The 20,629-nt window shown below is 34.9% G+C and overlaps 2 protein-coding genes across 3 annotated transcripts; one reads left to right on the plus strand and one right to left on the minus strand.

The window, feature by feature from the left end:
- Positions 1-1,048: 1,048 nt before the first annotated feature.
- LOC105321028 (probable flavin-containing monoamine oxidase A) lies at positions 1,049-9,223 on the minus strand. Its single transcript, XM_011419208.4, has 12 exons — positions 9,065-9,223; positions 8,037-8,124; positions 6,309-6,483; positions 5,585-5,699; positions 4,514-4,671; positions 4,021-4,110; positions 3,635-3,722; positions 3,209-3,309; positions 2,943-3,122; positions 2,248-2,435; positions 1,482-1,763; positions 1,049-1,362 (listed from the first exon to the last, which is right to left on the minus strand). Exons 1-12 carry the CDS (start codon positions 9,171-9,173, stop codon positions 1,326-1,328), a joined length of 1,611 nt encoding a protein of 536 aa, XP_011417510.3. The 5' UTR covers positions 9,174-9,223; the 3' UTR covers positions 1,049-1,325.
- A 2,000-nt stretch (positions 9,224-11,223) lies between these two features.
- LOC105321029 (uncharacterized) lies at positions 11,224-20,141 on the plus strand. 2 transcript variants are annotated; one of them, XM_034456388.2, is made up of 4 exons: positions 11,224-11,343; positions 18,034-18,259; positions 18,908-19,090; positions 19,741-20,141. In XM_034456388.2, the coding sequence occupies exons 1-4, from the start codon at positions 11,292-11,294 to the stop codon at positions 19,886-19,888; spliced, it is 609 nt and encodes a 202-aa protein (XP_034312279.2). In that variant the 5' UTR covers positions 11,224-11,291; the 3' UTR covers positions 19,889-20,141. The 2 variants fall into 2 exon arrangements, with proteins under 2 accessions (XP_034312279.2, XP_011417511.3); XM_011419209.4 differs by lacking the exon at positions 11,224-11,343 and adding an exon at positions 15,508-15,777 and having other exon boundaries at positions 19,741-20,137.
- The last annotated feature ends 488 nt before the right edge of the window (positions 20,142-20,629 follow it).

Genomic DNA, 20,629 nt, shown 5'->3' on the forward strand with positions numbered 1-20,629 from the left:
CAAAGGATTTCTTTTATGTGGTGGAAGTTAAATTAAAGGGATTCTAGAAAATTTACAGAAATTTGGTCGATCGAGAAAATTAATGTTGACCTATATTTGCTCTGGTTCAGGGTCATGTAATGTTGGCTGGCACGTGTTGTTTGTACCTAGGAAAAAAATTCTTAGGTTGGCATTTAAAAGTACTTGTACTACTGTGTAATCATTTACATGTATACTCATTGGGGCCAGTTTTCATGGATCAAGGTTTTTTACTTATTTGTGGGAATGTAATTTCGTGGATGCGGTTTCCAGTTTCAGTAACAAAGATAAGTCTTTTTAAATTTGTTTTCGTTGAAGATGTAAATTTGTGGGGGAGGGCTACCCCGAAAATTGAGCTACTATGAATTCTAATAATTCAACAGTATATAGTCATCAATTTAAAAAAAAATGTTTTAATTCATTTAATTTATTCACCAACTTGCATTTACAGTATGAACATAGCATACAAATACCGATATATTAACATATTTAATTCTCCATTTAAAAAACAAACAATCATAGTTAAATCAACACAAATTACATTATTCTATCAATTACTATACTTGTATATGGTTCAGTATTTAACATATTTCATCTGTTCGACTCGCAGCAAGAGAAAATGATTGACTTCAAGATGGTAGACAGCACAAGAAAACAAAACATACAACAGATTTTTGTATACAATATATGATCTAAAACATTTTTAATTTCCATAATCAGTACATGTATGCATTTCCATTAAATATGTGCAAAATTTCAAAAGAGAAAATTTAGTTGTAAATAATTTATAGTTATTATCATTGTACATCTTTGTTTTGCACACAGAAAATTGCATGGTTGTCATATTAAAAAAGTTTATTGAACTACAATTACATCTGTGAACCTTTAATTTTGTTTTAATACTTATAAAGCGGTATTGTTTGTTATATTTGTTGCGTACATATAAATGTGTGTGTGAGCGATTTGTTAAATTGTATTTGTATTTGATTCTTTCAGAGAATTAAAAAAAAAAACCATAATTTTTTATTAAAAAAAACTTACGATGGTTTAAATGGATGAAGTTTTTGGTTTGAAAAATTGGAATGGTATTACATACATTGAAATGTTTATTTCACATCAGAATAAAAGATTTGGCACTATTTTTTTAAATCAGGTATTTTGTACAACTACATCATTTTATTACATGAATTTAAATCATGGAAGGTACGGTAAATCACACATTACCTGATCGACTGGTCAATCACATTCACAAGACCTCAAGATCAATTTCAGATACATCATTCAAACACAAAGATTCAGTCACCATTTTACATGATAATGACTTTTGAAACTGAATCTGTAAACCTGAGGGGTGAAAAGAAATAGGGACTCTTTAAAATAAACAAATGGCACTTGAAAAAAAATGTCAAAATAAAATAAAGCCCAGAACTCTAAAAAGTAAAAATAATGATTAGAATATTTACTTTTCATTAACAAGGTTAGTAATTCGTTTCCCTACTATCACCACAGCAACCACAAATCCAATTCCAAGAGTGACCTTGATTAATGTCCTTGACCTCTGTTTTTGTTTTGTTCGCAGCAGTTGAGTGGATGGTCCATAAGCTGTCATGGCAAGTTCTTGTGCGGTCAAAGCCTGAGGTCGCAGATGGAAGAGAACCTCGTTGGCGGCCCTCATTCCTGATTGGACGGCTCCACTCATGTATCCGCACCAAGCTGTGGCGGACTCTGTCCCAGCAAAATGAATCCTTAAACACCAAAATGTTATACATGTACTGAACTTGAAGCAAAATCAAATTCTACAGACTCTGCTACTGTTATTTTATTACATTATGCAGAAAATACATACAGTGTGAAGCAACTGCTCACATTTCATTACTGCTTTATTATGACGGCCAGAGTTTTGTATCAGAATTGACCAGGCTCAAATTTGATAAAAACAAGTTCACTGATGACTATTAATTGAGAATTTTCCACCATGTTATTCATATGTACTTCGAAAATCAAAAATAACATCTACATGTCCGACTTATTTTAGGGTTGAACTACATGTATAACTGCATGTGGAAAGTCATTCTCACATCATCAACTTCAAGGGTCCACAGTCCTGTCTTAGAACCCTTGACACTGTGAAGATGGTATGTACTAGGTACACTATGATTATTATTCACAGGTAGATTTTTAATCTTATTACAGAAGAGTGTTGTTTGTCCTTTCTGTTCATCTCCATACCTTTGGAATGGTAGTCTAAGACCCCTGGCAAAGTATGCCATTGCCCCTGGCCCCACTGAACACACGGGGCTGCCTTCACTGTAGGGCTCCAGGCCCCAGTCTTTTTCAGCATAGTCCAGGTAGTTCAGAGCCTCTGGTCCCAGAAAATCAGATAAGGACTTCAACACTGCAGATTTTCTGTTTTCATCCTAAAAAGAGCTTTTAAATTTTAATTCAACTCTAAAGTAAACTTTTCTGAAATACATGTGAACGGTAAATGACAAACCAGTCGGTACATGGGATTTTGTTATTTCATATTTTATCAATGAAATATTTTTCTTGAACTTGAACTCTCTAACACTGACCCCATAATCTCTAAGAATTTTGAACAATTTTTTATCAAAATTTTATTAGAATTTTCCTAGACCCCCTTTGCTATGAAATTCATATTGCCTCGTTGACGTGTAATATAAAATTGGGAAAACAGGGATGAGCTCACAAGCTTCTAACATGTTCACCATTTGACTATACTGAGCAACAGTCATTTAAAATGACCACAGGTACATGTACCTTAATTCTCTAAAAGACATTTATGAGACTCCTGCATTTTTTAAAGAATTAAAACAGATTAATAATACAGACAAGGAATACCCAAATTAAAGAGTTACTGAATCTTGCTGAGAACTGTGCAACATTAACTTGATAAGGCATGCCACCTTTTGATTTCTCCACTGAATGGCCGGTGCACCTCCCAAAAATGCCACAATGGCAGCATTTCCTTGAGCTGAGGTGCCATCGTAGACTATACAAAGTGGTCCTCGGTCACACTCAGAACTCAGACTGGGGCCTCCATTGGTGACAAATTCTCCAGATATCCCAGCTTTTCTCCAAAAAGCCTAGAAATGATGATCAAAACTTGAAAATAACTGCAGACAAATGAAACTCTGAAATTTCCACCTACTAGATTTTCAATCCCACTCACCTCTTTATACGTGATGATGACTTTGGTCAGGTTTCCAGCTGGCATTCTCTTCATCAGTTCTCTTCTGCTGGAGGGAAGCACTGGATCAAACTGTATCTTATCTACAGAACATCAAACAACATCACTGAAACTGTGAATTTTGAAAGTTATAATTTACTTTCTTTAAATATTGGATTTTAAAAATCCTATTCCGGTATAGGAGTACAGTAAATTTACTATAATAACTGTTGCTTCTGATCCTACATGCATATACATGTATATGATAAAAATATAAATATCATAATTTAACAAAGACAACTAGAGGGATTTTTCCTCCAAACTGAACAAGACACTTTTGTGGAAATAATTGGGCTAAAAAACTTGGCCCAACTCCTTGTGCAAAATTTGATCTACACAGACAGACAAACAAACTTTGTGTGGGCTTACTTGTCATGTTTGGGGGAGTGGCAAGCACAAGTCTATTACAGCTGAAGATGTCCCCATTCTCGGTCATTACAGTCACACCATTGTCTCTCTGTAAAAAAATTATTTATTCTTCACAGAAACTTGATAATTAAGCGGCAATATTTTAATCCTCTTTGATTATTTTTTTATCATTATTCCCCTCAAAAGTTAATACATGTATCTGAAAATGGTGCCTCCATGTTCTTGCAAAAGAACTTCATAACATTTGCCATAATTACCAAGGATATATAGATATGTACATGTACTTTACATTATTAGGAGCTAACAAAACCCATTATCTGAGTTGCTTGATTATCTACTTTCCAAGGATGTTGACAATTTTTGTGATAACTTGGAAATCCGTTCACCTGTGTAATTTTTAGGACTGGGTGATCCAGGAGAACACAAGACTGGGGCAAACAAGCTGCCAGCTTCTGACTGACTTGTTGGGCTCCACCCTTCAATGACAAAGTAAAAAACAACATTATATCTGTATTCCTCATCTATACTGTTTGTCTGATATAACAATCAGGCATAGGTAATCAAAATTGAAGAATTGTAATCAGTTGTTATGATTTCTGTTTTTTCAAGTAATCAACAGTAATTTATATTCTGCTACTAGAAGAAGCAGTATTGATCATGACACTCTACTCAAGGTTAAATCCCCAATGCCAGCAAAACATACAGTACACTCCTACCACTACTTTTCATTAAAAGCCAATTTTGCCTATCACAATCTTATATTCCTGTGCAGCATGTTCCATAGCTTCTATGAGACTTTTAAGGCTGTCTGATGAGCAAATGTAGCTAACAAAGCATGGCACTCTTATCTTTTATAAAATGAACATTAATTTTGCCAACCACAATCTTATACTCCTGTGCCGTGTGTTCGGTGGCTTCTATGAGACTTTTCAGGCTGTCTGCGGCACTCATGTAGCTGACGAAGTACAGCACAGATATCTGTGACACCTCCACCCCAAACATACAGCGGCAGGCTGCCTCAATGGATTCTTTGGCAGCTAGCAAAGATCACATCAAAGCAGATATGACTAACAAACATGCACATGTGCTGATATTACAGGTAGTATTTACAAATACAAAAACTTATTTTTAAGAAAAAAGAAATGGGAGCAAAACTAGCTTTGTACACAACATTGAATACTGTTTCATTATAATATCTATTGTCTTGCCTTAAAATTATGTCAAAGGACTATATATGATAAGGGCCTAAAATGGCCCCCTAAAATGAACATCATCATTTTACTATCATTCTTTGTTTTCTTAGTACAAATATGTATGTGATGTGTTTACATAACATTCATTTTGGTTCAAGTGCCCACAATTTAGAAATATGACATTGTAAAGACAACCTTTTCCCGCATTTTTGCATTTTTAGCGTAAAACAGCTTGTTTTCAAGCAGTTTTTCCTTCCGAAAACATAGAGCGCATTCTTGAACAAATAAAATATTTTAATCAGAGATGTATCTAGCCAAGACTTATAAGTGACAAAAATTTTTTCCTTGTTCAAGCATGCGCTCTATATTTCCCATTCGTAAATAGATAAGAAAAATGTCAATTTTTGGTTGATTTTGATTGAATTATAGAAATGGCGTCACTTCTGACGTCATATACTGCCAATGAGTGCAAATAAATCAAATAAATAGATGAAAAATATATTTTATATCAACTCTTCTAAAAAATAAGTTAACATTTTATTGTACCCGAAACACTTAAAAAATGGCGAATTATGGGGGCCAAATTTAACTCTTATCATATATAGTTCTTTAGTTTATATTTACAAGAATTTTTATTTGACAACAAGATAAAAAGACTGGCCCCTCAAATTAGGGACCCAGAAGGGTCTTAAGTCTTTTATCCATAGCTCTCTTTCCTGAGAAATTAGATGCATTGAAGAAAGTTTATTCACTGTACCTGTAGTCCACAGCTGGTTCTTCAAAAAAGAGTCCATAGTGATGGCGTCCCACTCCGCCCCATAGTCACTCTGATAGGGGTCCCTGATGTCCACCTGCTTCCTCATCCACTCCAGCTGTCAATACAGTCAATCTACATCTCACAAATGTTACTTAAAACCTAATTAAGAACTGATTAAAAGTGTGAAATTAAGAACTAATAAGACATAGAATGTGTTTAAGAATTAATAGGCCTATCAAACAAGTTAATTGGTTGAAGAGTTATAAATCATTGCAAACTACAGTTTTGAGTCCACAAACTCCCTCAGTGTAATGATATACATGTAGAAAATTGATAAGAAACAAATCAGACCATGAAGATTGCATGTGCCATCAATCTAATTAAAATTAGACATGTAATTCTGCTCCTCTTCTAAACACTATTTATAGCATATCGTAGAGGAGTGGAATAACAAGTCTAATTTTAATTAGATTGCATGCACCATTTGCTTCCCCCCCCCCCCCCCCCCCTTAAATCACACTTGAAAGGTTAACTAATTTTTACACCACTTTTATTTTTTAACTTTTTCACCCCTAATTTAAGCAGACATAACTAGCTGACCAAATTCTAAGTGGTAATGTTGCAGTACGTTGTCTCTATAAAGACACATCTGTGTCAAAGTTAAGAATTATATTATATAAATGGAAGTGTGGTGGTGTTCATTTTTTACTATATTTTTTCTGACCTTGTATATTAATCTCTGCAGGTCTATGAGTGCTAGGGGTGAGAGCGAGGGGATTTCTGAGCTATAGCTCCCAATCTGGTCACTACCCAGCTGCATGAACTTCTTTCCCTCCAGGTATTGGACACAGGTGGATAGTCCTAACTCCTCTAACATGGCCATAATGTGTGGCTGACATCTGTGGTAATAATAAACAATGTTGATTGTTAACTTACAACAAATACGGTAATAATAATATCTCTAATATTTAAGCACCAAGAGAGCAGCTCAACAAATGATGATCATTAAGTTATGAATGACATTTAGCTGAAGTACTAACGGGAATTGATTTTATTGATTATTATTTATTTTAATATCAACATGTTTGTTACTTCGCATGGCAAGTAGTTTTTTTTAGATGCTCTGTATTTGATTAACTTTCATGTTTTCTAACATAAATTATCAGGCTTTTCTGACAAGAATTTGAGCAGTAGACGGTAAACCCGTCATGTTGTGTAATATTCAAACATTTGGGATAAAATCAATGCCATCAAACTCTACGATGTATTATGTATTAGTGAAATACTAATAAAATAAATGAAATATTTCTGGAAAAGTGTATCAAAGCAATTTTTAACATGCAATTAAGCACTGAATCATTATTTTTTGAAAGCTGTGGTCTCATAACTGCAAAGTTGTGTGCATACAAATTGAATAATGCGCACTAGTGCGTTATGATAATTTGTATGCACACACCATTGCAGTTATGAGACCATATCTTTCAAAAAATAATGATTCAATGCTTATATTTACATTCTTAAACATTTATTACCTTCCTACAAATATGATTTTTTTTTAAAAGCTCTGTCTTATTCAATGAGTAATGCGAAATTAACGAAAGAGCCATTGGATCAGCTGAATTATGCTGACAAAAATAGTGCAAAGCATTTTAAATTCTAATAACACAATTTATTTCTCTTTGTGTAATTTCACGTATTTACTTTTGGTATACTAAGAAATTAATCAATTGAATTCATTTAACCATCAAAACATATTTACATCAATGAAATAATAATCAGCGTAAGTATAATATCAGGTTGTGATCCGGTTTGAAGTCGCGAGAAGAGTCAGTTCATGTTCTTGGAGAAATACTGAAGGAATACTGAATGTATTCATACTCACCAGATTTGGTGATTGGGTCGTCTGTGTTATGCGTAAATATCACTCAAATCAACCAATGCAATTTAATTGAGGGAAAGAAAGTGAATATAAATATATGATTATGAGGTCTACGCAAGTACTGATTCTATCTTTAGATTGGATAATCTGTGGCTTCTGCTGTAATCAAACTCTGGCGAAGGAACACATACGACTACAAAAAATATATCTAAATTGTAACTCCTGCCAGGGGAAGAGCCTGGGGTGATCTTCAAGGGCCAAGATCATTTAAGGGGGAGGAAAGTGACAGTCAGACCGGTTCGAATACCGGTGCCAGATAGCTCAGTTGGTAAAGCACCTGACTAGAGATTCAGGGTTCGAATCCCGGTCTGCTCCATCATTATTTCTCCCATACCATTACACCTATAACATGAAAAGGTCAAAATAAATTAACTGACCTTGATCTGACCATTGAACCTGGCTATTTATAACCCCGAAGTAAAAATTAACTTGAAACAGGATCTCTGACCTTCCAACCCATTGACCTCAGAGGCTCTAAGGTCAAAATTATTAACTTAAAATACAACCTCTAACCTTCCGACCCATTGACCTCCAAGGTCAAAATTATCCGTCCCGTTTGCTGTCTTCAATGGCAAGGTTAGTGTGCGCCCTCCTACCCTGTCTGAAACACGAATCATAGTTATATTAATCTTTCAATAAGATATAATGGCAATATTTAAGATTCAGCAACTCAGCTGCATCTCAACAAAAGTTGTAAATTTCTTCTTTTTTAATTACATTATGTATAAGCAGATATACTATACGTCATAAGCTGAATATTAGCTTTCCCTATAAAAATCAAAGTACTGAAGAACTGACGGGAGTTGATTTTGTCGATGTTCATTTGTTATGTTATTTTGCATGACAAGTACATGTAGTTTCTAAATTGAATTACGTACATTTTTATAAATGAATTTTTGTACTTTTTCGACAAGAATGTCGAGAAACCCCCATATAATATTTAAAGATAAAATTATTTCAATCAAACTATGTATCAGTAATAGAAATATTTCTCGAAAATTGTATGGATCCAAGCAATATTGAACTCTAGTCTCGTTCAACCAAACACTCGGCTGACACCGTAAATCTCCAACAAGGATTTACGGAGACAGCCGAGCGTCGAGTTGAACGAGACTATATTGAACTCTGGTGTAGGAATACATACGACTACAAAAAATATTTAAATTGTTCATACCATTTTTAACAATCTTACTATTTTCAAGGTATTTATAAATAAGTTTCCTTGAAAAACAATGCTTTAACATACATTACATAGAATTTATCAATTATTTTCAAGAACTAAGTCTTGTCAGCAGCAATGAATTGTGCTGAGGTCCAAACACTGTTTCACTTTCGGTTTGTCTGAGTAACTGCATAGGAGAGTTGATTAAAATCAACTCCCAAAAATTAATATATTGTAAATTATACATGATCATCCATCGACACTCGTTCTCTTTTTAGACTTTGTAAAACCCAATAAAGTAAGGTTTACAGTACAGCAGTGCAGCTATTTGCCTTCTGAAGTCATGTTGACAACTTGTAACAACGGATGCGTTCCTTACCTTTGGCTTCTAGCACTACAATCTGCAGCGATGAATCTTTTTTATGAAGCTGGTAAGCTGCAGTCAGCCCCGATATACCCCCTCCCACCACCACTACATCGACATTCATTTCCGAAGGTCCAGTATGTAAGCGGTGTCGGGTCAATTTGGCATGCGAGAGAAAAGTGCCAATATCCGGACTAACTTCAACTTTCGTATTGCCAGAGCTAGCCTATGTAATTTAAAATGTGTCATAAAGCCTATTGGAAATCATATGAAAATCCCCTTGAATTCGGGATACAAGCAAGATACAGAGTTTGAAATTCTTTGTTATGTAAACAAAGCTCGAGTATTGTTTACATATGTGTGATATTATAGTATACGTTTCAAGAAAATGTTGTTTTTTGTTGATGATATTAATATTATTAATGAACACATTGAATCAATTAATCTTGTTTGGCACGAGTCATTTTGTCAATAAAAAGGTAATTTCTGTATTTTCTGTGCTTGTTTATTTTGGTTTCTTACGAAGGATTTCATTGGTTTAAATCTTGCTTAGCCTTTTTGACAGGTTAATTAAATACAAAGATAATTTTCAAGAGGTCATCGGTCGTAATTATTTTTTAATAGACCGGGCGTGCATGTGTTTCCGACGATGTAATTTAATGGATTAAATAGTTTTAGAAACCATACAATACCAATCTGCATGTTGCACATGATTTGCGCACATATATTCAATTCACTGGGTGATAATTTCATTTCATTGGATTAAATTTTGGAGTACTTGTATTTACTACCTGTTCCTATTCAAGTATTGTCATAATTTGGATTATTGTTTGTTAATATATCTAATTTTATTTATAATAACCCAATCAAATTTCAACGTAAATACAAAATAACACTATCACAGACAAGAGTTTCCAGACATTTGTATTTTCTTAATAATGTCTAATGGATGAAAAACATCGTTCAAAAAACTTTCGGTCCATTCACAGCTGAAACTCCTACTAATATTGGTCTACTGGAAATACCGTAATACATGTATCTAATTAACCTAAGATAAAAGCGACTCCAGACACCTAAGCATTATCCAGTTTGATAAAGAATAACATTAAACCAATAAAATCATTCGTAACAAACCAAAATAAACAATCTTTAAGAAAGAATACAAAGGAAAAAAATATACAATACAAATGAAATATTTTACAATACCAATAGAAAATTACAATACAAATAAAAATTTGTACAGTACAAATGGAAAAGATCGAAAATTGCAACGTTTGACAAGCCATGTTTAGGTCGTTTAAAATTATGAACCTCTCGGTCTGTAAAAATTATCCCATTTTTTTAAATTTCGAATGCAATATACTATCAATTAAATTGCTTTCTCTGCTAGTTCTAATACAGATATGAATGTAACACTGCAGATTTCGTCAAATTGAAGCAAGTTTGAAGATGCAATCAGGGAGATCCTTGATTGGCATTTTTTGTATTCATATTATATGTAAAGGGAATTTATCTCCCACGCTAGTTTAGATGATTTTGTGGAATTGAAATTTGAAGTTTGGAAAAATAACGCTGCCACATCCAGAATTTAAAAAAAACTTTTATTTTCAATTAATTAAATGTACATTTGTAGAGGTACACAATGTCCTTTTTTGTATTAAATTAAAATAATGTACATTATTGTATAAATGTTTGCATTGTCATATTTGGACATTGTAATAGATACGGCTTACGGGCATCTAAGGGTGAATGGGCATCGTGAGATAAGCGTGCAGGCACGTAGCATCAGGGGGGCCCACTTTTTCTCGCAGCAACAATTTTTTTTAAATTTACATATAAAAAATTGAATTATCATGGAGTTGCCCCCCCCCCCCACTTTTTTGGGAGTATGTAAAAAAATTGATATGAAAATAAGGAAATGAGGAGTGAAATTGAAGTAATATACTACGCCAGCCCCCCCCCCCCCCCCCCCCCCCCTCCCGGAATAGGATTTTGAAGATTTTGAAATTTTTATTTTTTCTTTTGCTCGTCAAGATTTTTTGGATGAGTCTGGCCCCCTTTCAAAAACGATGCTACGTGCCTGGCGTGTCACGTCTACAACAGACTGATTGTAGATTCTTGCCCATGTGGAATGTAGTTGGACATTGTTGGTCAGTCTTGTGAGCGATAAGGCTAACGGGCCTCTAAATGTGTATATGTATCGTGAGATATTAAGTGTGTCGCGTCCACAACATTCTTGTCCATGTGTAATCAGCACATATATACCAGGTTATGTATACAGGAAGTCCAAGTAGGTCAGTATATACGTCTTGGAGGTCAGTGAACAGGTGCGGAAGAGTCAAACAAAATTAAAACAAATGTCAAATTCAAAGCAACAGTGTAATTCTTAGTAATATCGAAAGAGACTAGATTTTTGGCGTAGGATTTTGTGATGCTGAAGAAAATTAAACCAAACAGCAAAATACAAGACATTGTACATGTAAATATAAAACGAATTTCTAGACCAACTAAAATTTGATAGGTCGATACACAAAGCTGACAATTCTTTGATATATGTTGATATATATTGGTGTACTGTTTTTACTCACAGAAAAAAAATGCTTAGAAGAAAATACCGTGCAAAAACACTTCATAATTACCTTGCAAACAAACAGGCAAACATTTGGAATTCTTTTTAAAAGCAAATCATGACCAATTAATAAATGATTACCTTCTTTTTATTCATTCTTTCTTTATTTCCTCCCTTAGGAGATTGTGGCATGAAATTTTACAAAGAACAATATACAAACATCATTACACACACACACACACACACACACACACACACACACACACACAAACAAGAAAAGAACAAGCATTCTGAGAGTATTGCATAAGCAATACACGTCCCCTACCGGTTTGTAGAAATTTATTTGATACACACCGAGCCCGATAACGAACCCGAACATTAAAAAATTTGAATATAAAAAATAAATTTTCTCGAAAATATGTCAACCAGACGCTACAAAAGTGTAAACTTGATCTGTAGTTTGACATTTTGAAGCTGCTCAGCAAGTTTCATGTCATTCGTCAAACCCATAAAGAAAAAAACAGTGGAAAATTAAACTGAAGTGGGACAGACAGACGGACGGACAGACAGACAGACGGACGGACGGACGGACGGACGGACAGACAGACAGACGGACTGACGGACGCAGAGGAAAGCTATAGTCCCCTCCGGTGAAACCGGTAGGGGACTAAAAACTATATTACCCTATTGCCACTTGGCATCGAAGAAAAAAAAATGACAAAGAAAACAAAAACAGAAACATATATACATGGGGTTGTCCATTTGAGTATGACTTAATGTAACCTACAGCTATAACAATGTGCACAGTGTAGAAAAGTATTTTGACTATTGTACAGGTATTTTACGTCGTGTTTTGAATAGAACACAGGTATCGGTTGTACCATGCTGCGGTGTCCCCCAAGAAGCGGAAGTTGAGGATGTGCAAGGTGCGTAAATCAAAGTTAGCTGTAATGTTGGAGATAAGTCTCGACCCGAGCAAAAAGAGGTAGAGGTCACGTGAACAGAGACCACTGAGTTCAGCACTAAGAGAGATGTCGAAATTTTCGATAACTGTATCCCACCAAGCTTCTCGGAATGCAGACGTCCCTGGACAAACGGTGGAGATGTGCTCAAAGACGTTGGTAAAATAGTTGCTGCACATAAGATAAATTTCCGGTGAAATTTCAGAAAGTGTCCATAATTTAACAATAAATTTACAGAGTTCTATTTCGAAAACATTGGATGGGATTTTCCATATAGCAGAAGGTGGTCTTCCTGCGTTTATCTTACTAAAAAGGTAAAAATCGGGGTCAGAAAACATCCGATGGCGTCTTGAGTCAATATGAGAGTTCGTTTTTGCTTCTTTTACGGATTTTTCCATAGAAGTTTCGGGGGGAAAATAGCCAACTTGAAGATAAACTGTGAGGTATTGAAGGAGATTGTACTTCAGCATGAGAGCAATGATGTCGTGAATTAAGCCAAGTTGTTTGCGTCCGGGGGATTGTAGGTAGGAAAACAGTCGATGTAGAAATATCTGTTTGGTAAGGGTTTTTGTGTCTAGATCACATAATCGACCGAAAAAAAGAAGTTTTCTTTTATCAATTTCGGATGATATGGGAAGAAGTCCGAAGAGAGATTCACAAATGTCCGATCTCGTTGTTTTTGGAAGGCCCATAGCGTTTTTGCATATGAAGTGTTGGAGCGTGCTGAGTGCTCGGAGATCTCGTAGCCGAAGGTCGCACCAGAGTTTGCATCCGTAGAGAATAGATGAAAGGACAACTTTTTTATACAGTCGGGATAAAGTGTCGGGATTAAGATGATCCCGTATTTTGATACCGAAATACGCTTGTCTCCCTTTTCTACATCCGTTTTCGATTTTTTCGGTATGGACCAGTTTAGATTGCAGGAGGATTCCTAAGTGATTGTATGATTCCGATAATTCGACAGAATCATTTCCGAGAAGCCATGAGAGATTCGACAGGTTTCGAATTGATGAAGAGGAGAATCTAAGAACGCTTGATTTATCTGCATTGAATTTGAATCTCCAATTTGTGGAGTACTTATATGCGGTGGTAAGGATGTTTTGGATGGCTACAGGCGTCAAGGCGATGAAAGATATATCGTCTGCAAGCGTGGGGTTGGAGCTAGCGATGTTGTAGATTCCCGTATTTGAACATTGACTTTGAATTTCTTGGAGAAGATCATTGATGAACACAAGATAGAGAAAAGTTGAGAGTATGCCTCCTTGGCAAACTCCTTGTGAGACAGGGAACCAAACAGAGTTAGTGTAGTTCACCACGACAGAGCAAGATGTACCAGTATGGCAGTCATCAATTAGAGTCCATAACCGTCCAGAAACTCCAAGACGATGAAGCTTGTACATTAGACCGTGCCTCCAGACAGTATCAAATGCTTTTTGATTATCGAGAAATGCAACGTATACCGGGCTTCCGCGTTCAATGTTGTGGAAAATGGTTTCTTGAAGGTTAAAAGAGGCAGTGAGACAGCCGAGTTTGGGTTGAAATCCCTGTTGCTGGGTGTTAGGAAAGTCGGTTGAGGATAGAACATGGGTTTTGATCCTGGTAAGTAAAATCTTTTCAAACAGTTTTAAAAGGCAAGGGAGTAAAGCTACCGGTCTATAGCTATCTGGGGATTTCTTTGACTTATTACCTCCTTTGTGTATGGGAACAATAATGTCCATTTTCCAAGAATCTGGGATCTGGCCAGTTTTAATAATAGAGTTAAATAAATGAAGCAAACAGAGTTTTAGTTCTGGCCACCATAAATGATGTGTTCGTTTTGGATGAAATCTTTTCCTGGAGCTTTTCTACGTTTCAGATCATGAATAAGTGTGGAGATTTGGTGTACTGTTTTTACTCACAGAAAAAAAAATGCTTAGAAGAAAATACCGTGCAAAAAGCACTTCATAATTACCTTGCAAACAAACAGGCAAACATTTGGAATTCTTTTTAAAAGCAAATCATGACCAATTAATAAATGATTACCTTCTTTTAAAAATCCGAAAATAATTTAGATTTTCTATTTAAAGTTTTTGAATTTGATATATGATCTGTGTCCCTTAATCAAACCCTTTATTAAAAAAAAATACACGTATATATATGGATGATAATCTGCTATATAAGTTCGATCCTCACATTGGAAAATTCGTGACACGTGAAAGGGATTATTAAATGTTAGAGGACTGACGCTTTTATTTTATGGCGTTAAGTATACAAACTTAGCCTTGTGAGCGATAAGGCTCACAGGCCTCAAAGGGTGAAAATGTGTCGTGTATACTGAATGTGTATCGTGTTTTGCACCAGACGCACTGACCTACCGATATCACCTGTACCTACGAGTTGAGAGCAATGGGCAAATCTACAGTTAAGTTTGATAACCTTTAAAGATAATTGTGAGGCAGATGGATAAAAAATTACACTTGTAAACATGAAAGGGCTATGGTCACGATTTTGATCAAAAATTATTTTTCCGATTTTAATGTTTACAATATTTTGGTCGAACCAAAATCTGATCGTGAGTGTCATTCGTTGAGTTATAAGCGAGTTTTATAGAGCTTACAATTCTTTGCTATGTAAACAAAACTTTGTTTACATTTTGAATGTTGAAGTAAAAATTCCAATTCTAAGCCTTAAATGAATGTGTTAAACGGTAGGAACTGTTTATCTATGCTTAAAATGAATAAGAAGATAGTAAAGTCAGCTTGAAAAAGATTTTTTATTGGTATTATATTGAACCTATGTAAACAACATTTATATAATAAAGCATCATCTTCACATAAAAAGGGCACCATCTTCATATAATAAAGCACAATCTTCACGTAAAAAAGCACCATCTTCATATGAAAAAGCACCATCTTTATATAAAAAAGCACCATCTTCATATAATAAAGCACCATCTTCACATGAAATAACCACAGCATTATATAATAAAGGCACCATCTTTACATGAAATAGCCACATAAGGCAGCTATGGCGTTCCATACACATGTCTCAGTTACAGTGGTGGTTTATGGGGTTTTGGTTCACTGTCACTCGCTCTCGCTCTGCCTTTAAATGCTATTGATAGGGAGCTACAATGGCCACAACTACGAACAAACCAAAGATGACTCTGTATTATTTTCCAAATTTTCGATCGAACAGATGTATATGGCTTGTACATGGTAAGAATTTTTTAAAAATCTTTTTTTTTTAATGAAAGACAACACAGAGTAAAAAGTTATAGCGCTTTCATTAATTCTTCAGACGTCTGGAGATTTTTAAATAATAATGTGACCCACGGGAAATGTACAAGTCAGTCGGTATACGTATTATAGATTTATTAAAAACTCCGCAAACTTATTACAATATTCAGCCAGGTCGGGAGTCGGTTGTACGAGCGCCTTGACCGTCGCTCTCCAACTGCCGAATAATTGAACAACAATTACTTAAAGACAACAAAACACCGTTTAACAATAAAGAATAATAGAATAGTAAATATAAAGAGTTACTTCAATTAACGGATTACTTATATAAACTGAGTGTCAATTTAGAGTGTCCAGATCAAAGTCACTCAACGCCAGTGACAAGGCAAAATGTGTCATATCCAAGGTGTTCATTTCACACGGTGATAATAAAATCGCTAACGTATTACTCTGTGTTGTCTTTCAGTTTTAAACAATTTTCTTCATATAAAAACCGGACACTGACCCCTCTCTCTCTCTCTCTCTCTCTCTCTCTCTCTCTCTCTCTCTCATATTTATTCAATCATTTAGCATTAAAATACTATCAAGTCTTTGGATGTAAAAATAGATATAGTTTTAAAAATACTTTTGGTACCAATGTTACGAAAGCATCAGATAAACAACAAAATTGTGTTAACTTATTCTTAAAACCAAAAATAGGTTAAAAGTATATCAATTGAATGAATTTAGAAATAAACATTTAGAAGATGCAAATTCCCAAATATTTCTGGTATTTTGATTAAGAATTATAAAAAAATTAATGAAAAGGCTAAAATTGCCTTTTGTTGTTTTTCCTTTTTTATAGATAACCCCTCTCTCTCTCTCTCTCTCTCTCTCTCTCTCTCTCTCTCTCTCTCTCTCTCTCTTTCAGAGCAACATTTTTCTTTCATTAGATATGAAACTTTGTTGTATGTATATAGTGACTAAGAATTAGTTACTGGATGACCATGGTTTTTTTTAAGTTCTTAACTACTGTGGAATCATAAGAATTCATAGTGGCTAAATGTTTGAGGTAATCGTGCGTAGCCTGCCTCACGAATTTACATTCTCGTCGAAAACAAATTTGGAGAATGTTGGTTTTCTTACTGAAACTAAAAACCGACATATCAACGAAATCATATCCCAGCGAATGAGCAAAAAACCCAAAATCTACGAAAATTGGCGCCCGCGAATTTAAACGATTCCACAGTATTCTTTGAATTGTTTGGGTGTTGTCAGTTTTGACCAGGCGAAGATAAGAACATTGACCGTCATAAGAAACTCTGATTAACGATATCCACATGTCCTTTATTATATGTAGGACTCCAAAGTGTCGATGGATCTTCTTTATATAGATGTAAAACTTTGTTGTTTTATTTACAAAGCCCTTAAATGCAATCAGAATTGTTTGAACATACATGTATTTACGAGGGTTGTTCGGAAATTATTGAGACATTTACTCTTACTCCCTTGGGAAAAAAGATAACCCATTGAAATTTCACCAGAAAGTAAACCAGGGTACCTTTTTTTAACGTGAAAATTTTGAAGTTAATGCCATCGTTACAAACATGCCTATATTCATTGACCCGCAGAAACCACAAACTCAATGCAACGTCATTTTAGCGTTTCTCCTTGCTACTATGTTTCAAACACCTTACCCACGAATGGAAAACACGAACTATTCTACATTTTTCATCTTTTCTTTTTATTTCAAAATTGCAAAAGTCAATTTACTGTCTAACGTTCTTATATTCATTCTAAATATATTTTAGAACTCAAATGGTGTGTGAAACGTACATGATAGTTAGTCCCTTAGTTTTAATTCTAGTTAAACAATCAGTAAATAAACCCCGGGAAACTGAAGCTTTTGACCCCTTTTCATCGTATAGTATTTGTTTAAGCAATTTCTTGGCCAGGAAAGGTCATCTTCCGAGATTCCCACCAAATTGATGCATTGTCGCTACGACGCCTCGACATCAAAATTGAATAAATCGTCGCAGTCAGTTTTCTATTGCTTGGTACATATTTTTAAGACCCTATCCTCCCAAAAAGAATTATCGTATTTAGGTACTAGCTGTAATTCCAATACTGTTATTCATTATACAGCAGTTGAATAAAAATCTCAGAAAAAAAGAAATAAATATCCATGGAAAATACAACTACCTGTATTTAAATATTTCCCAAGCACACATAACAATTTTATTGCATTTTTTCCAGAACTTTCTGCTACGAAGGATGTGCATTTTGAATTATTCGATACTCGGGATCCAGACGAATCCAAAGTGAAGCATTATCGGGACACTGTCCATCCCCTTGGCACCGTGCCAGCTTTGGAGATTGAAGGTAGAGAACCTTTGATAGAATCAGGGGCCATTTGTATGTATTTGGCGGAGCTATACCAGAAACTTCTACCAGAAAAAGACAACATGGCAGACTATTTCAAGTAAGACAAGCTCTGTTCTGTATGATTCTGTTATGTTCCGTGTGCTCCTGTCCCCTGTTCTGTTTGATTCTGTTCTGTTCTCTGTGCCTCTCTTCTATTCTTAAGATGTCACTTTCTCGGTTGCATATATATACCCAGCATTATTAATGAGTTCGCAAATTAAAAAAAAGCTATCCTTGGGAGAAGAGGTGGTGGGTGATTTCGTAGCTAGGTCTTTAATCTGTCAAAATAATTTTATAGTAGAGTTAACAACTCGATCGAAGACCAATCACCAAGTATCTTGGCTCTATTCTGGTTTAGTCCAGCTCTCATAGCGCTTACACTGAGAGTTCTGGCTGAATTAATTTAAGTCCCCCAAAACCCCAAACCTCGTTTCTTAAACACTGTTGAACTAGGTTGAAAGACACTGTGTGTTTATTCAATTTGAATTTCAATTTTACTATCAACTGCCAAATGCAAATTTTTCTCACAAAAACGTGGGAGGATTAGCTCCAAAATTAATTTTTGATTAGGAAAGGCGCTCCTGCCCATCTCTCTTTGCTTCGTCCCCAGTAAGCTTATATACGTGCCCAATTTTACTATGATCCAGACGAATCAAACTGAATATTAAACTGTTATTTTGTCCTTTATTTAGCTTTTTCTCTGTAGTGTCATTTTCTTCTGCTGTGCCACCTTAGATGAGATCCTTGAACAGTTGTTTGTCCAATGGATGTTTGTGGAGCTCGAAAACAGGGACAACGACCTAATCCAAAATATGGCGGCTAAGTTTAACGTTGCCATCAGCCACGTTGAGACGATTCTGTGCGACAGAAAGTTTATTTGTGGAGACGTGTAAGATATTTTATGTCATCGTTTTGGAAAACAAAAATAACTTGACTGAATAAGGACGGAACAAAAAGTACCTTAATCAGATTCTGAGGATAGGCTTTAATATAGTTTTTGTGGCCTAAATCAAACTAACATGCGCATTGCTGATATTATTCCTATCATAGATACATTACTTGTATGTCGATGTATCTATCTAGACCGTGGATAAATAGACCAAACTTGTCCTCCTATTTTAAATTAGTACATTTTTGACCAAACTTGTCCTCCTATTTTGAATTAGTACATTTTTGACCAAACTTGTCCTCCTATTTTGAATTAGTACATTTTTGACCAAACTTGTTCTCATATTTTAAATTCGTAAATATTTTCGTAAATTAAAAAAGAATTGAATTTTCCAGGGGGAATCCGGACCCCAGTCCGGACCCCCCTAAATCTGCGCATACATGGCGTCAATACTTAATTTGCGTATATCTGATATACAGTTACATCCCACCCGATCTCCAGCTTCGTTATCCAAGGGTTTTGATCCGCTCCTCCCTTATATCCTTAAAAGGACGGAGTGCATGGGTCGTAAACCCTTCTTTTATGAAGATGCCCGAGCTAAACACAAAAAAATTCAAATTTTTACTGTTTTTTTTTTAATTTATTAACAGATTCACGGCAGCAGATTGTGTTCTGGGATACAACATGTGGTGGGCCAACGTAATGCAAGGGGGACAACTTCTCAAAAACCACCCGGTCGCTCGATCGTATCTGGAAAGACTGGGCGAACGAGATGCTTTTAAAAAGACATTTTCTTGAATATGCTTTATATTTTGTTTTTACATATTTTTTATCGACATAGTTAGATCTACCACTCTTAATATTAGATCTTGTGAGTTTTAGTGTGTTAAACCGTATTTTTGGTGAGTCTGTTGTTTAATTTGGAACATAAATCAAGTTCATGTTTTTATTTTTAAAAAACTACATATTGATATGCATGTCTTTTGAGGTGGATTAATCACCCCAATTTTTATATAATGGACATTTAATGTTTATGTTTTGAAAGAAGATTTCATTAAAGCTATACACGCTATAATTTACGTCAATTTTTAATGACAGTGAAAACGCATGTGTTTGTCTACTTATAAAAGTTATCCTTAATTTGTAAATTACAATGGTAAATTCCATCTCGTTACAAAGATAGAGATTTTTAATTGTTTATTTTCCTGCCAGGAAAATATACCTTTTCATGAATATTGATGAAGGAAGAGCAAACCGACCTCATTGCGCATGTCCGCGGAGAACTAGGTTGTCGTTATTGTTTGCCTAATTAAATATCCTACTTGATATTTAATATGCTTAACAGTTGTTAATTTGAAATACATACATGTATAATGAGTAAAATACGTTTGTCATTCACGATACCCTTACTTCTGCATTAACACTTATATGATCTATAAATAGCACATAGGGGAAAAACACAGGTCTACGTCATTTTTTTAAAGGAAGTATTCATATCTACTCACAGGCTTGTATTTTTTTCTTTTGTTTGTACTCGTA

Source organism: Magallana gigas, chromosome 7 (genome assembly GCF_963853765.1).
Source record: "Magallana gigas chromosome 7, xbMagGiga1.1, whole genome shotgun sequence".
NCBI lineage: Eukaryota > Metazoa > Mollusca > Bivalvia > Ostreida > Ostreidae > Magallana > Magallana gigas.

Excerpts from the sequence above, each read along its gene's own strand:
- LOC105321028 (XM_011419208.4), bottom strand. The coding sequence starts at position 9,173 with ATGAATGTCGATGTAGTGGTGGTGGGAGGGGGTATATCGGGGCTGACT. Across the intron at positions 4,111-4,513 it reads CACAGGAGTATAAGATTGTG|GGTGGAGCCCAACAAGTCAG; the intron begins GTTGGCAAAATT and ends TTGTCATTGAAG. Across the intron at positions 2,436-2,942 it reads TTCAGTGGAGAAATCAAAAG|GATGAAAACAGAAAATCTGC; the intron begins GTGGCATGCCTT and ends AGCTCTTTTTAG.
- LOC105321029 (XM_011419209.4), top strand. The coding sequence starts at position 15,693 with ATGGCCACAACTACGAACAAACCAAAGATGACTCTGTATTATTTTCCA. Across the intron at positions 15,778-18,033 it reads ATGTATATGGCTTGTACATG|AACTTTCTGCTACGAAGGAT; the intron begins GTAAGAATTTTT and ends CATTTTTTCCAG. Across the intron at positions 18,260-18,907 it reads AACATGGCAGACTATTTCAA|TGTCATTTTCTTCTGCTGTG; the intron begins GTAAGACAAGCT and ends TTTTCTCTGTAG.